The 18,191-nt window shown below is 40.5% G+C and overlaps 1 protein-coding gene across 5 annotated transcripts in view; it reads left to right on the forward strand.

The window, feature by feature from the left end:
* KDM4C (lysine demethylase 4C) overlaps positions 1–18,191 on the forward strand; it is a 332,885-nt gene that overhangs the window by 212,608 nt on the left and 102,086 nt on the right. For all 5 annotated transcript variants that reach the window (XM_079790592.1, XM_079790594.1, XM_079790590.1 and 2 more), the window contains exon 16: positions 16,442–16,497. In XM_079790592.1, the coding sequence (XP_079646718.1) occupies positions 16,442–16,497 (56 nt within the window). The remainder of the gene's footprint in view (positions 1–16,441; positions 16,498–18,191) is intronic.

An 18,191-nucleotide genomic window follows, 5' to 3' on the forward strand; every position in this document is an offset into this window, starting at 1 on the left:
TAACCACTCTCCCCTGCCGGCCTGATCACCCCTAATGCCTCTGCTTTCGCCCCCGCCACTGTGGCTTTGTCTGGAAGAATGTCAGGTCTATCTAGTCTAATTAGCATATTACCCTTTTATTAGTATAGATTCTAAAGAGTGGGCATCACTCTGGACCCTAGAGCCCTGCTTGGAGGCAAGAACTTAGTCTCATTTCTGAACTGGTAGAGCATAAACTAGGAAGGTTGTGATCATGATGATATGGGCCAGGCCTTTGTCTGTGACCTTCATTGCTTTCACCATTTCCAAAGTTTTGGTTTAGTGCTCACTGTTTCACTTTGCTACCATTTTTTTTACTTTATCCGTTCATGTCAATTAAGATAATAAAGGAGAAGCTTTATTGCGACTTCATGTGTTGGAGAAAGAGAATAGGTACAAATTTTGGGTTATACCCTAACTTGGATTCTAGGACCCTGGCTTTATGCCCCAGTTCAAGTGAAATGAAATGAAACAGTCCAAGACATCCCTGTTCCCCTCACCAATACCTTTCTGTCCTGAGATTCAGGTTGTATATTCATCATCCTAACTAAAATCATTTCTTTGGGCCTATTTGTCCTATTTCAGTACTGCTCAGATAAATAGACAAAACTATGTGAATGCTATGCTTGCATTTATGGTTTATTAAAACCCAGCTTTAGTAGATTATTTTATTTTCAGCTATTTGTTTTCTTCCCTTTTGTGGCTATATAATTCATAGTGGAACAGTTTTTACTCCTTCATTATAGTACAACTCCTGAGCACATTCCAAACATTACCTAGTTCTGTTTTTAGGTGTTGAATGTCAGTATTCTGATTCTAGTTGTGTTTCTTGTTGATACTTAACCCTTTGCACTCACTTGCTTTTTTCTTGATTCCTTTATTCTAATGCTAACCGTGTCGAGTCACACTTGACATCCGAGTGCAAAAGGTTAATGTGGAACAAATCATTTTTGACCTAAATTACTGTAGTGTATGTCTAATCTGTTAATTGAATTCCATGGTGTAATGACTATAAGTTACTACTGATAAAAAACATAGTGCTAACATTTTCACTGTAAAAATGCAGAATTTACATTATTTTCTTTGAGGATTGTCTCCACTATTTTCTTTTATATCCCTACATTAAAAATGTTTGTTTAAGTCTGGGTATTTCTGTAAAATACAGAATACTATTTTAGGGCTATACTTCTAATTATGAAGGAAAATGTTAGTTAAATGTCTAAATACTTCTAAAAATTAATAACCCATATGCTTAATACTATGTAGAGTATTTAAAAATAAGAGGATTTTCTATAATATCTTCTGAAGAATTTATAGTATAGAATTCTAAAGAGTAAATAAATATAAACAGATTTAAGAGGGTAAGAAGGAATATTGATAAGGTGTTTTTTTTTTTTTTTTTTAAATTTAGGGATAATGTAGCTCATTAGGGATAATGTAGTTTCTTTCCAGATATGTAGTTCTTTCTTTAGGGATCTTTGGGGTGGGGGTCTGTGAGGTTTTGTGTTATTGCCATAGATGGGAGAGAAAACTGAATGTACAGATCGGATACGTATCATGGAAAGTCACATCATACACAGATTTATGACTGTGACAAATCATGAGTTGCCAGTTTTCTGTACATGGCAGCATTAAGCCTGTGCTGTAGTTTTTCATTGTCAGTGTGAAGAATTCCAAATAAAGTTACCATTTGTTCTGTGTCTTACTAGGGAGCTCTTTTATTACCTTAAATAATTCTTTGGGGGTGGGCAAGGCAGATGCAGTAGCTCACATACCTATAATCTAAACAGAATCTAAATTAAAGGGAGATTTAAAAGTAACTTAATGTGAAGGTTTGACCAGAAATGTATATTTAAGGCCTGTTCTGGTCCTAAAATGCTTTGATTATGTGTTGCTTTGTATTTCCATTTTTCTTTAGTTTTCCTTAAGAATTGGGGACCTTCAAGGAAACTAAACTTATTTCTGTGCTTCTTAACCTAGAGATGATGAATAACAGAAACATATATGAATGGAAGTGATGCTGGTAATTATTGGTAAAATTAATGTAGTTTTTATGAGCTAAAGGAAACTTTCATTGGTTTTTAAAAAAACAATGATCTCAGAGCCTTACTATAATTTTATCTACCTGCTGTTTGGGAATGCAGAGCAATAGGCACTATCCTTGAAATTCCTTTTTATTTCAATACTAGTGGCCTGGTGCACGAAATTTGTGCACATTAAAAGGGAATTAATTAGAGGAAATATTGTAATATGGCTATTTGCCCTTTCTCTATAATAGAAGTGTCAGAGATGAAAGAAAATTAGTAAAATGTTTATGAAAATCTCCCTCCTGTCAGAGTCTGAGGCATGCTGCAGGACCGAGAGTCAAGTCCCTGCCCACCACCTGTACGCACTTGGAAAACGCAGGAGACCCAAACCCGGCCGGCCCCACCCCCATTGGGTGAGACCCAAACCTGGTCGGCCCCACCCCTGTTAAGCTCCTCTGGGCGGGGGCCGCAGCCTCAGGTCTCCCGGCCCAGCATTGGGGCAGGGGGCGCGGCCTGAGGTCCCCCGGCCTGGCAATGGGGCAGGAGGGGCATGGCCTATGGTTCCCCGTCAAGCCCCGCCAGGTGAGGGGCACGGCCTATGGTCCCCCATCAAGCCCTGCCGGGTAGGGACATGGCCTGAGGTCCCTCGCCCCGGCCAGGCACCATGCAGCCTCAGGTTTCTGCTGTTTGGTCGTGAAGTTATGGTGTCTCAGCTAATTTGCACATTCCTCTATTATATAGATAGATATCCTATTTCACTTGCTTCAGGGGAATTTGTTTGAATATTTTCATTTGAAAGTAATACAGTATTAAAAAACATGGAACTATATATTATATTCTTGGATGAATATTGCCATGCTATGAGAAAGTAAATTTTGTAATGAAAAACTTAAGAAAACACTTTATAGACTAGAATTTTTATTCTGGATAATGAAATGCATAAACTAGATAACTGCACACATATCTATTGAAGAATATCTATTGTACTTTGTAGAACAATATTGTACTAGTATATGAACGACAAACATAACATTCTAGTTTTTCCCCCCAAAATGGTTTTAAGAAAGCAAAGCCCAGGCATAAAATTGTTTTTCACCTTGGCTATATATACATTTATTCACTGTGCCCTTTATTTTGCTTATTTATTTTTTAAAATAGAGTAACAATTAGATATAAGCAAACTGTAATTTGATGGTCATTTGGAATTAGCATTTTCTTTTCTCTTAGAGTGGAATATGTAATTGTGATGATTAAAAACAAACATTTTGGTGTCTATTTTTTTATTTTATTGCTTCATTGTAAATCAGTGGCTTCTATAGATTGGATAATGGTTGCCATTCATGCCCTCCAAGGCTGTACATAGCTATGTTATTTGGCTTTGGAAAGAAAGTGAAGTATTTTCTTTGCATAAATCATAGTTGCAAAATTACAAGGTACCTGAGGTATAGTGGTCTTTATAAAATCCACTCCCACAGTGCTGCTCAAGCTTGTGGGCTAAGTCATTTGTTAGAACATATTTATCTGAACTTCTGATATTTGGAGTGTATCTTAGTTTTAACACTCAATTTTTTCTTTTTTTTAATTACAGTTTACATTCAGTGTTATTTTGTATTAGTTTCAGGTGTAGAGCACAGTGGTCAAACAATCACATACTTCATTAACACTCGATTCTTAAGTCTCAGGTAAATGTGCTCAACTTCTTGGAAAACTGATAAACTATTGACATCTTCGGAAAGTAGGAAGCCCTAACAACCCCTGGTGTTAGGTAGAGTCTTTGACTCCCACATTACATTGAGGCTAGGTTTTATGGATATGGAGCAACCCTAACACACTGTTGAATCTGAAGATACTGCTTTCTCTCCTCTCTCTCCAAAGTAGGAGTTCTCTTAGGGTGTAAATTACTAAAGAAAATTTGTGTGGTTGAGGATTATGTTACCTTTACTCTACAATAATACAACCTTTGTAGCTCCTCTCCAACTTAAATAAAAATAGTGGTCATGATAATAGATGTTAAAAATAGCCAATCATTTGGCCCTTGGAAGTCTTATTTTAAAAAAAGTAAAATTTCACTTGTTAACTTTTGACCTACAAATCCAGAATAGTTGTTGATTTAAATGTAAACTAATATATGTGGCAGGGTTAGAATTTTTCTAGTTTTCATAAAATTTAATACTGACAAAGACTAAAGAATTCTTTGTCTCAGAAATCTCATTTTGCAGATAATGAACCAGGGGTTTGAAAGAGTAAGTCTTGCTCAGGATCACCCCACTTATGGTGAGGGAGCCCCATTCAGGGCAATACCCAGCCTCCAGATCCCTAGGCCCTGGCTCTTTTCCCCTCTCCAGTTATTTATGTTTAGAGTGAGAAGAAGGCTGAACAGATGGCCTAATTCTGACCCACATTTTTGAATGATTTTGGTTAGTTTACACTGAAAATAAAGACACTACTAATTTCTGGTGTAATTGGTTATCTACTTAATATGGAATAATTAGTGTTATTGGGTAGTTGTGGAGATCAGTTTCTGTACCCTTTCACGTTTTCACTAGTTTCTGTCTGGAGAACCTGTCCCAGAACTGGGTAATCTCCTGAATTCAATTTCCCAGCTGACAACAGTGCTGACATTTTTCTTTTGCAAAGAGCTCTGAAGTGGCTTTGTAGATTAGAGCTATTGATTTTCAGATCAGGTTGGCTTGTGGCCTTGAGAGGTCACTGTGACACTGCGCTCTTTGTGATGCGTTTTATGCTATATGTTTTTTATTCCATGGGATACTGTCCAGACCTGGTGATGAGAGGCTGTCAGCCCGAAAGGCTGACTTTGATCCTCAAATACAGCAAAACTAGTAGAAAAAAAGAAATGCTCTCTTCTGTTTTTTTAAAACTTTATTGTTAAAAGTATTACAAATATCCCCCCCCCGCCTTCTTTCCCTCATTGACCCTCTGAAAGGCTCTGTTCTTTAAAAAAAACACAAAGAAAACACACACACACACACACACACACACACACACACACACACATATATATATATATATATATATATATATATATATATATGTATAATTATTGATTTCAGAGAGGAAAGGAGAGGGAGAGATAAATAGAAACATCAATGACGAGAGAATCATTGATCAGCTGCCTCCTACATGCCCTACACTGGGAATCGAGCCTGCAACCTGGGTATGTGCCCTGACCAGGAATCGAACTGTGACCTCCTGGTTCATAGGCCGATGCTCAACCACTGAACCATGCTCGCCCGGGCTGAAAGGCTCTATTCTTGATAAAGTTGGGCAGTCACAGGTGGGCAGTGGCCATTTGTAGCCATGTGACACCATTGAGGTATCCTGTAAGCCTGTAGCCAGGACCGCATGCTCCCATTTGAGGTGTAAAGCATTTGGGTTCAAAATTACCTCTTGCCTCCTAAGGAGGCACGTAATTTTGATTAGCTGCACCCTGGCTCATAAAGGCCAGGGCATTAATAATTATTTGACTTTAACCAAACAGAACAGCACATTTGCGTATATCAATTATCCTGAGAGCATAGCTGTGATGTGGAGGCCTTTGCGTTAGGAAACTGCTCACAGACTATAAAGTCACAAATCATTTTTTTCTATTCTCCCTTTTGCTCAAGAAAAATCATTCCTCCCCCGCCCCCACCCCCTTTTGGTAATGGTTAGAAAGAAAGAAAAGTCTACAAAGCTTATTGTAAGTGGAACTATATTCATAAATAGCTTCTTGATTGAGAACAAATGCCTCATTAATCTTAAGTGCTTCAACCAGAGAGCACAAGTAAAGTCAGGAAGAATAATGACTGACATTATGGGGAGCATAACATACTGTACTCTACACCAGGATGTGCATGCCCGGAGGTCACTGGGATGCAAGGTACAGCTCCTTAGAAACGCAGTGCAGGCGTTTCTCATGAATGGCAAAAGTTAATCCAGTGGCAGGGTGAAGAAATCATGTACTTTGCTATTTATTATCGAAGGTCATGCTGGGAAGAAAGAATAAACCAGCTGAGCTTTTATTTGAAAGCCAAATGTTGTACATTTTTAAAAAAGTAAGATGTTCAACTTGAAGTACTTTGCTCAGGATCCTGGAAATACCATTATGTAAATGCAGTAAGTCCCATGTACATTACTTCTGACCGCTCTTCAATTATAGAGGTGCTTCTCCTTGCCACTAAGCGTGTGTCTGGCTTGCTACCAAACAGGTGCTCTGCAAACCTCAAATTAATTTTTATATTGGTGTAAGCAATGGCATTAGAAAGACAGATCTAAGAAAAAAAATTGAAACCAACACAAAGTGTAGCTTTCTATTCTTCGGTTATCTTCTTTTCATACAAATGGTTAATGATATTTAAGTAGTTAAAATGTAGCAAGCACACCCACCCTCCTCAAGATGTCCATATTCTAATCCCTGGAACCTGAGGGTCTGTTCTGTTGCATGAAAAGGGGAATTATGGTAGCAGATAGTATTCCGATTGCTAATCAGCTGACTATGAGAGGAAGATTATTTTGGTTACTTGGGTGCAGTCACAAGCGTTCACTCCCCAGAGTTCAAAATGTGGGCCTCTTCTCTACACTAACAGCATCTAGTCATTGGTACCTTTCTCTGTCCAGCTCAGCCTCTCCATTGAGCTGCAGATCCATATGGCCAACTTCCTGAGCAGCATGTCCAGTGAGTAGCTCAAATTCACCCTGTCTCAAACTGAATTCCAGATCTTCTTCTCCTGCGGGCTTCCTAATTTCCAGAACTTCCAGCTGCTGAGGCCTAAAACTTTAGAGTCAGACATGCTTTTCTTTTTCTCATACCCCATATCTGTCTGACCTGTCTTGTCTGCTTTTAAATAATCTAGAATCCTGGATACTTTTTCGTTTTAATTTATCTTTATTGTTGAAAGTGTTACAGATGTCCTCCCCTCTCCCATGACCTCATTCAGCCCGTTCCTGCCCCCTCCCCAGGCCTTCACTGCACTATTGCTGTGAACATAAGGTTGCATATACTCTGTCTGATTGGTGTTTCTGGTTTCTTAGAATATATTCCTAGAAGTGGGATCACTGGGTCAAATGGGAGTTCCTTTTTTTTTTTTTTTTTTTTTTGAGGAAACTCCATACTGTTTTCCACAGTGGCTGCACCAGTCTGCATTCCCACCAGCAGTATACTAGGGTTCCCTTTTCTCCACATTTTCACCAACACTTGTCTTTTGTGTACCAAAGCTTTTTTATCCACTCATCTACTGCTAGCCACTTCTTAATTACCTCTGCTTATATTACCCAGACCAATCTACTCATTACCTCTTTCCTGGGTTAACACAGTAACCTGCTAACTTCTCTTCTCACTTCTACCCTTGAACCTCTATCCTCTGCTATCAACATAGCAGTTGGCATGATCTAATCTATCATATCTAATAAAAGATTAATATGCAAATTGACCTACCTCTGCTACACCCACAAGCCATGCCCACTAGCCAATCAGGAGCGAATATGCAAATAAACCCAACCAAGATGGCTGCGGCCACGGAGAGCCGGAGGGAGGCTTGGGTTTCCCTGGCAATGGAGGAAGCCAAGCTTTCTGCCTGCCCTTGCCGGCCCAGGCCTCCATTCAATGCTACAAAGTTTCAATGATAGAAGATAAATAAATCCCAACAAAAATGGCAGCAGCCACGGAGCTGGAGAGAGCAGGAGGCTTGAGTTGCCCCCCAGAGATGGAGGAATCCAAGCTTCCCTGCCTCTCTGGCCAGCCCAGGCCTACACTCAAGGCTACAAACTTTCAATTATAGAAGATAAATAAATCCCAACAAAAATGGCGGCAGCCACGGAGCTAGAGAGAGCAGGAGGCTAGGGTTGCCCCCAGCGATGGAGGAAGCCAAGCTTTCCGCCTGCCCTGGTCGGCCCAGGCCTCCACTCAAGGCTACAAAGTTTCAATTATAGAAGATAAATAAATCCCAACAAAAATGGCTGCGGCCATGGAGCAAGCAGGAGGCTTGGCTCCACTCAAGGCTACAAAGTTTCAATTATAGAAGATAAATAAATCCCAGACACCAGGACCTCCGCTTGGGTTGCCTTGATCCTTGGCCGGCCTGCAAACCACCACAGGCTCCTCGCCCAGGCCAGGGGCGGGGGGTGTCCCTCAGGTTGGCCAGCTGCGGGGAGGGACCAGAGGAGGTTGACCAGTTGCGGGAGGTTGCTTGTGGGAGCGCACTGACCACCAGGGGGCAGCTCCTGATGCACGGGTGGGGGCCAGCTGGTTTGCCCTGAAGAGTGTCCTTGATCAGGGTGGGGGTTCCCTTGGGGCAATCCCCCACCCTGATCCAAGACACTCTTCAGGGAAAACCAGCCGGCCCCCACCCATGCATCAGGCCTCTAGTCTATCTAATAAAAGAGTAATATGCAAATTGACCATCACCCCAACACACAAGATGGCTGCCCCCATGTGGTCAAAGATCCTGCCGCCATGTGGACACAAGATGGCCAGCAGGGGATGGCAGTTGGGAGGGACCAGGCCTGCAAGGGAGGGCAGTTGTGGGCAATCAGGCCAGCAAGGGAGGGCAGTTGGGAGGGACCAGGCCTGCAAGGGAAGGCAGTTGGGGGCAATCAAGCCTGCAGGGGAGGGCAGTTAGGGGTGACCAGGCCAGCAGAGGAGGGAAGTTGGGGGTGACCAGGCCTGCAGGGGAGGGCAGTTAGGGGTGACCAGGCCTGCAGGGGAGGGCAGTTAGGGGCAAACAGGCTGGCAGGGGAGTAGTTAGGCATCAATCAGGCTGGCAGGGGAGTGGTTAGGGGGTGATCAGGCTGGTAGGCAGAAGCGGTTAGGGGCAATCAGGAAGGCAGGCAGTTGGGAGCCAGCAGTCCTGGATTGTGATAGGGATGTCCGACTGCCCGTTTAGGCCCGATCCTACTGTAGGATCGGGCCTAAACGGGCAGTCGGACATCCCTCAAGGGGTCCCCGATTGGAGAGGGTGCAGGCTGGGCTGAGGGACAACCCCCGCCCCTGTGCACGAATTTCGTGCACCGGGCCTCTAGTATATATATCTAAAAGCCTAAGTGACCAGAAGGCCGGAAGGAATGGAGCGACCAGATTGACCGGTCGCTATGAAGCACATTGACCACCAGGGGCAGATGCTTAATCCAGGAGCTGCCCCCTGGTGGTCAGTGCGCTCCCACAGGCAACCTCCTGCAACTGGCCAACCTCCTCTGGTCCCTCCCCGCAGCTGGCCAACCTCCCATGGTTCCTCCCACTGCGCCCCCTCCTCCCCCCAAGGAAGGCCCTGGCTGGCAGCCGGCAGAAAGTGGCAGCCAGCAGGAAGGCCCTGGCTGGCAGCCAGAAGGCCCTGATCAGCCCTGTTCACCGGCCAGGCCTAAGGACCCCATCCGTGCAGAATTTCGTGCACCGGGCCTCTAGTTAACATATAAGTCAGATCATCTTGCTGTGCTCAAGCTTTACTGTGGCTTTCCATCTCTCTCATGGTAAAGTCATCACCTTTTTTTCATGACCTATGAAGCCTTATCAGATATTCTCCCACTTTCTTTTTCTTTTTGTTTTGTTAATTCTCACCTGAGGATAATTTTCCTTTGATCTTTTAGAGAGAGGGAAAGACTGAGAGAAACATCGATGAGAGAGAAACACATTGATTGGTTGCCTCTTGCACTTGCCCCGACCAGGACCTGGGCCAGGGAGGAGCCTGCAACCAAGGTATGTGCCCTTTGACTGGAATTGAACCCAGGACCCTTTGGTCTCCACTGCTCTATCCACTGAGCCAAACCAGCTAGGGCTCCCACTTACTTTCTGACTAGCAGGATCTGCTGGCATCATCTTTCTCTAGGTAATTCCATGGCCCATTCCCGTAGTACTTAACATCCTCTAACATCTAAATAATCTCCTGATTTATTTTACTGCTGTCCCAGTCAGAATGTAAGTTCACTGAGGACAGGGTCTTTGTCATTCACTGCTGTTGCGCAGTGTATAGAACATGGTGATTAATCAATATTTGTTGAAGGTATGTTTTCATTAAAAAAATACGTTTTTATTGATTTTAGAGAGAGAGCAAGGGAGGGGGATAAAGAGATAGAAACATCAATGAGAGATAAACATCAATCAGCTGTCTCCTGCATGCTCCCCTCTGGGGATGTGCCCTGATGGGTTATTGAACTGGTGACCTCTTGGTTCATGGGTCAATTCTTAACCACTGCACCACACAAGCTGGGTGGTTTTAATTTTTAATACAAATTAGATGTGGGTCCTAAATGGCAGAACTCACTTGCTAGTATAAAATTCATTAGAGCCTGTCGAATTTCCATTCAGAAGATAGCTGCAGGAAACCCGTTGTTCACTTTCCCAATCACTCAGAATTCATGCCAGCCCTGTCCAAATGTGAGATCCTGCCCTCTCGCCAACCCTGATAAATGAGCCACATCTTCAGAAATGGTTCTTCCATGTTTTGTTGATCAGCACTTTGTAAGCTAGCTTTCCGTTAATGTGATTAATTACTTTTTGTTTTCCCAGCTCAGACAGCCTTATTTTACGGTTTTGCATTTCTGTTATGAATGTGTCAGATAAATAAGGGTGTGGGGAGGTACTTCAGTCTCATAATTTTTCTATAGCTCTGAAAATTGGCTTTAGTGGCACTTACGGATATGTCAGCTAAAATGAGAGCCTCTTACGAGGCAGCTTGAGAATGTTGGTATTGGCATTTCTTTAACTGATGTTTTATAGAAGAGGCATTGGAACATGAATTCCCTCTACTACAAATAATGAACAACTGTGATAGCTGCATCATAACAATGTCCTTCTCACCATTGTTAATGTTGTGTCAGCACTTTGATTATAAACACTCTTTTTCATGGTTTAATAACTGAGCCATAACAAAATCATTCCATGTTGTAAATTGGTGTACTAGCTGTTCATCTCAGGGGTGATTTTTTATGGAACCAAAGTTTTTAAAGTACTTGGTATTGCTAAAAGGTGATTTTTGTGCATGGAATTAGGTGAGGGAAAGGTACAATGTTCAGAATATATAATCCGAATTTATATTTTTTCATTCAGCTTTCAGCTACCCAGGGGTGGTGGTTGGGGGACCCAATAGAATGAATCTTTTAATGCTGCACTTGGAAGTCAGGATTAGCAGCAGCCTTATAGAGTAATCATGTCATAAATGGCATTTCAATATTTTGTCTTCTTTTGTTAGAGGAAACATTGGTTGACTAGCAGTATATTTAAATTTTTATAATAGTCATTTTATATTGGGTGTTATTGTTCCTGGAAAAGCATGCTCATTACACATAAGATAAAACAAGGATGGCAATGAACTCTGGCTGTTTAATTTTACTTATTTTGTTCTGCAAGGCTGCACAATTTTGGTATTTCCATAGGTTAGATTAGAGAGAAGTTTTAGTACACTGAAAAACTCTGGAAGAAATTATAGGTGTCCTATTTAAAATTTAAACTTAAGTGCAAAAAGGAAAAATAGGATAAACCTCCACAGTTATATTAAATTAAATTATTTAATAGAAAAAAGGTTTAATTTCTTCATATGTCTATATTGTTAGAGGAGTCTCCTATATCCAACACTCTCAGATTCTCAAATCTCATTTTCTTTTTATTATTATTATTTTTATTATTGTTTAAAGTATTACAAATAGTAGTACATATGTCTCCTTTCCCCCCCCATTGACCTCCTCCTGGCCACCCCACCCCCTGGCACATGCCCTAACCACCACCCCCCCCACCCCAGTGTCTGTGTTCATTGGTTATGCTTATATGCATGCATACAAGTCCTTTGGTTGATCTCTTACCCGCCCCCCCCCAAAAAAAACAACAACAACAAACACAAAACCCTTCCCTGCCTTTCCGCTGAAGTTTGACAGTCTGTTTGATGCTTCTTTGTCTCTATTTTTGTTAATCAGTTTATGATGTTCTTTATAGTCCACAAATTAGTGAGATCATTCGATATTTATCTTTCTCTGACTGGTTTATTTCACTTAGTATAATGCTCTTCAGTTCCATCCCATGCTGTTGCAAATGGTAAGAATTCCTTCTTTTTTACAGCAGCGTAGTATTTCATTGTGTAGATGTACCACTGTTTTTTAATCCACTCATCTGCTGATGGGCACTTAGGCTGTTTCCATATCTTAGCTATTGTAAATTGTGCTGCTATGAACATAGAAGTGCATATATCCTTTCTGATTGGTGTTTCTGCTTTTTTGGGATATATTCCTAGAAGTGGTATTACTGGGTCAAATGGCAGTTCCATTTTTAATTTCTTGAGGAAACGCCATACTGTTATTCTACAGTGGTTGCACCAGTCTGCATTCCCACCAGCAGTGCAAGAGGGTTCCTTTTCTTCTGCATCCTTTCCAGCACTTGTCGTTTGTTGATTTGTTGATTTGTTGATGATAGCCATCCTGACAAGTGTGAGGTGGTACCTCATTATTGTTTTGATTTGCATCTCTTGGATGATTAGTGACTTTGAGCATGTTTTCGTGTGTCTTTTGGCCTTCTGTATGTCCTCTTTTGAAAAGTGTCTATTTAGATCCTTTGCCCATTTTTTGATTGAATTGTTATCTACCTTTTGTTAAGTTGTATGAGTTCCCTGTAAATTTTGGAGATTAAACCCTTATCAGAGATAACATTGGCAAATATGTTTTCCCTAGCAGTGGGCTTTCTTGTTGTTTTTGTTGATGGTTTCTTTTGCTGTGCAGAAGCTTTTTATTTTGATGTAGTCCCATTTGTTTATTTCCTCCTTAGTTTCCATTGCCCTAGGAGCTGTATCAGTAAAGATATTGCTATGACAAATGTCTGCTGTTTTGCTGCCTATGGATTCTTCTAAGCTTTTTATGGTTTCCCATATTACATTTAAGTCCTGTATCCATTTTGAGTTTATTTTTGTGAATGGTGTAAGTTGGTGGTCTAGTTTCATTTTTTTTGCATGTATCTGTCCAATTTTCCCAACACCATTTATTGGAGAGACTGTCTTGACTCCATTGTATACTCTTGCTTCCTTTGCCAAATCTCAAATCTCATTTTCTATAGAAAACTACTGCTACTATTTTGTCAATTGACCTTTCAGGGCATGTGAGGGAGGCAACCAATTGATGTGTCTCTCTCACATTGATGTCTCTCTTCTCCTCTCTCGCTCTCTCTCTCTCTTCCCCGCCCCCTCCTTCACCTTAGAGCCACAAAACTCAGTCTCTTTCTGTCTTTCTCTGCCACCCCTGAGTCTGGGTGTGCTGTGTATGTGGACTGGGGGCTGGCACAGGACTGGGGCTGGCAGAGAGGTCACTGCTGGAGGACCTCTGTGGCTTAGGTGCTGTAGCCTCTTGCGAAGCCTTGAGCATGATGCTCTGACCTTCTGGCACCTTCTGGGTGGCCCCTTTATTGTGTGCTGGACGTTTTGTCTATCGCAAATGAAATCAATATTACTATTTCTAGTAAAGGCCTGCTTCTTCATCTGTCAGATATCTAGAGTGGGAGTGAAGTCATTCTGATTTGTATTTGATCGGTGTCTGTGCTTTGTTGCAGCTTTAGTTTGATTTTGTCTACTCTGGTTTCATATGTTTCGAGGGTGGGAGCAGGGCTTTGCCTTTGGCAGTGTCTGTTCTTTGAGCACTGTGGAGATTTCAGCGCTCTCTGCTTTTTACAGCTGAGTTGGCAGCTTTTCGAGCCGTGGAAGACCTCTCCTTGCTTTAGAGACTAGCTGCCGGATTTTGGGTTCCTGGGGAGTTTTCTTTTCTCCCCAGTTCTGCATCTTATTTTTTGCACCTCAAGAGAATTATTAGTGACAGATCCATATTTTGTTCCTTGTGTTAACCAAAGAAGAGGTTCTGGTTGTAATAAAGAACATAAAGCATTTGTTTGACCAAAAAGGTTGCAACCTGGGAGGGACAGATTCAAGTAGCAACCTATGCTCCAAAGAGAACAAAGGAAAGCATAATTTTATAGAAGTGAAATTTACAAGTGTGGTTCCTATTTTGGTCCTTCATGCAAATGAAAGATTCTGGCAAAGTTAGCAGATTCTGGTTAGTTCCAGTATGGTTAAGTACCCACAGGTCTTCTCCCTTTCTCAATTGTGAGCTTCCTAGGGCAGGCACAGTCTCTCGTTGATTTTGGCACTCTATTTTGATATCCCGTGTCTTGCCTTGTACCTGGAGGCAGAGGATGGTGAAGACAAAGAGCTTGGACATGTGGTCAAGCAGACCTGAGCTTGAATCCCAGTTGTTACCTTTGCTGGTTGGTTAGGGGTTGGAAAACTATGGGTCATAGAAACCACAGGGGAAAACTGTTTCAGACATGATCAACAATGTTGAATGCTGTTAAGATGTCAGGCAAACCAAGGACTTGGAATGATCTGTGAGATTTTGTGACATGGGGGTTACTGGTGATCCTAGAAAGAGCAAGTTTCACAGTGTGGAAGGTGGGAGTCTCCTCAACTCCATTGAAAATCTTAAGTCTACATATTCTACTTTAGGGGACTTTTCCTCCTGTTATAGTAGCGCTCTGCAACATGTGTACCTGCTAATGATCCTAATCAGGTGCTTAAAGCAGCATCCATGCTGCTTTGCTGTATTTAACTCTGCTAACTTGTCCCTTTAGGCATCTTCTCACTACTAGTTTCATTAATCAGACATCTAATTCTCTGAGTGTCTGAGCTTCTCGCAGTCCACAGCTCTCCTTTGCTGCATTCCCACTTTGAGACTATCTTTTTATATATTATTTTGACCTCGTGTTTTGTTTTCATTTTCATTCTCCCCCCCCCCACACACCTGTGGAAAGTGTCTTAAATTAATGGCAAAAAAATAAAGTTAGTAATGGTATATGAAATTATTATGGAATAATTTGTATATTTTAAGTAATTTGAATTATTGCAATTCTCATTTTTAATACTTGGATTTTAAAATATTTCTTTTATTGTGTGCTGCATCAAAACAAGTTCTTTCAAAGGCTTTGTGATGTGGATAGAGAAATTCTCCATTGAGTTATCTCCTTGAGCGGAGTTTATTATGGATTCAAATGTATGTACACAGAGCGGTTTTTGCTACTCAGAACCATTGATAATCACCTAGGAAATTTCAAATGGATGTGCAGAGATGATCCAGACACATAAAACCACTGAATGTCTCCGGTTGTTTGCTTTTTTTTGCTGCCTATTAAGGGTTATACAGATACGTTATTCTCCTCAGTTGTTTGTTATTGTTCTCCTCAGAAAAATAAAAGCTATGGAGTCTGACACTCCATTATTAATAGTTGATATGTTAGAGTCCTTTTAAAGCTAGGCAGATCTGTTAAAATTACTTACAGGTCACCTTGGAGAACAGATAAAGAAATTTTATGCATACCACTTAAGAGAAAAAAGAACAAAATAGCCTGAAACTATTTTTAATTGAATTTATTGGGGTGACATTGGTTAATATAACCATACAGGTTTCAAGTTGTACACCTCAATAAAATATCTGCATACTGCATTATTTGCTTATCTCCCAAAGCCTATAACTATTTTTAAAAACTCTATTAATGCAGTAAATTGGGAGGACAAGCTTGAAGTTGAAAATAAAAAGAGTTACTTAAGTATTTAATAACAAGTTCTAGGTCAACAAAAGGCATTGCATTGCTTTCTGGCCCTACTTACACATAGATTTTTCCCTAAGATTATAATGAGAAATGATGACTGTAGTCTGTATTTATAGTAAAGGGAGTCATCTTGGAGTGAAAACGTCCATGTCAATCTTAGACACATAAAAGTGCCAAAAATATAAAACTTATGTGAGCAAAGGAAAACATTTTTATGGCCCTGTCTTCTGGGGCGGGATAGCCTGGGTTTATCAGAACAATCTTTTCAATACCATTTGCTCACAGAAAGACCAAAATGATAATTTTATGATCTCTAGTTGATTCTCAGCTTCCTTTAACAGGCCTCTCTTTCATGCTTCTTAAACACTGCAATTTCTGTAATAGGCCCTTTTCACTACTCTAGCCACATCTTTTACAAAGTGCTCCCTGCTTCTCCTGACATTGGAATGAAGTGTGCCAGTTCTGGTTTTTAGCCATCTGGTTCCCAGATCACGAGAACCCAGTCATGGTCTCTTCTAGAATTGTAGTTCATACCTCTCCAGGTACCAAGTTCTCTGAGCCACTGCTTTCCTCCACAGGTGGCAGCTGAACATGGTACCAACACAATGATGGTTTTCTTCTAGATATGTATATGAGGACATTTTGGGTTACAGCCTCAGCTTCCCACCTCTCTTTTGCTTTTCCCTTTCAAACTGCTCAGAGATAGGCCTTAATAAAATTCCTAATGGTTTTAATTTTAAAGTAAAACAATGAGAATTTATGGGAACATTTAGTTAACTAGTATTTTATTATATAGGTCTGGTAATTGTGTGGCTTTTTTTTTTTCCTCCTCCTCTAGGAGTGCTGTCTCTGCAATTTGAGAGGGGGTGCTCTTAAGGAAACCAAGGACAATAAGTAAGTAATACATTCATGTGTTGAGTTTCATTGTTTTCTTCTCCTCTCTGGAATGGTTGAGCCTCTGGATGGCAGTTTGCTTTACCTGTCATTATTGGACACACTGTTCCAAGGCTTGTGCTGTCCAGATCTGAGGTTGGGACTCTGTGCAGAGACCTTTACTGACACCACATTCACCTCTGCTGACAAAGGTGTTCCAACTCTTGTTTTTGTTCTGTCTTTGATACCATGAAGAATAACCCCTTTGTACTAACAGAGTCTTTTAAATAAAGGCAGCCCATATCATTCTGGGTGCCACTGGAATTGTAGCATTTAATATGATGAATCCTATTTGTTCAATAAAAACAGTATTCCAGAAAACAGTGAAATTGTTATCTTCACATAAATAAAATCAATCATGGTCATAACATTAAAGCAAAACCATTTCTTTTTAACACCAATAAACTAACAAGAAAGTATATATTCTACAATAGAAATACAGAGAAGAACATTGATTTTAAGATTTAGAGGGGACAGTTGGAGAATATGAAGAGTCTTATGTGAACATAAACGAAAGGTAATCTGGATTTTATGGCAATTATTGAAATTATTTTTGTGTGAATTTTATTTTCATGACCTGAATTTACTATTTAAAATGGGGCAAAGTATTTATAGAATCCTTTAGAAATAGAAACATGTAGACATGGTTTAGGCAGAGGTTTTAAGCTGGCACTTGAGGGCCAGATTCAGCCCCAAGGTATGTTTTAGTTGACCGGTACACATTTTATACATTTGATCCAAATTTAAAAGTTGAGAGTTTTTATAATAAAATACAAGTTTTCATCTTTCCTTAAAAAAATGATTGTGCCTCTCTATATGGCCATAACAAGTTGGGATGAGAACCTGATCTAAATGGGCATGCGTTCCCCAAGTTCCCATGATTTAAACTGTACTCTATTTGTTTATGTCCTGCGAGGTCCCACCGGCACTGGATTTGGGACCCTGAGTGTAATGTAATGATGGAGTTTGCATAATTGTGCACATGTGCACGTGTTTCTGATTGCTTATAAGGAAGAATAAAGTGTAGTCTATGAAACTGTATTTTCGCTTAATTTGGGATCTTCATCTTTCACAGTTAATGTGATTGGCACTTTGCTAAAAAGTAATGACTAGTTCTAGGATGTTGTACAAGTCATGCAGACTGTGAGATTACTTAGGTGGCTCCTGTAAAGACAGAGATGATAAGAGCTTCTTTTCCTACTCTTGGGCTAGGACAAAAAGTGTTTGCCATGGAACTATAGTATTTATCTAGCCATGGAAGAGTGTGCCCTGATGGGGTTGACACTTGTCTTCTCCTGTGGTTTTTAAAGGCAGCACGGAATCTTGTGTTGTTTGAGTGAAATACATATTGTTTGATTTAAAAATAGGTTGATGAATTGATAATTCTTTCAAGATCTTTTTAAACCTCAAGAGTCTTTTTTTTGTGTGGGGCATAATATTGATTAAAAACTTAATGGTGTTAGTGGGGATGTTATCATTTTCTGGAGCAATTCAGAATTTGAAAGGAGATGCTAGATTTTAAGTAGGAAACAAGGGAGCAAGCTAATTTCATTTCTTCTTGTCTCTAATAAGTTCCTTTGATTATAGTGGGTTTGCAATGAGAGACAATGTAATTAAAGACTTAATCAGTATTAGTTCTTTTAGAAAACTTGTGG

Source organism: Cnephaeus nilssonii (assembly GCF_951640355.1).
Source record: "Cnephaeus nilssonii genome assembly, chromosome: 14".
Classification (NCBI taxonomy): Eukaryota; Metazoa; Chordata; class Mammalia; order Chiroptera; family Vespertilionidae; genus Cnephaeus; species Cnephaeus nilssonii.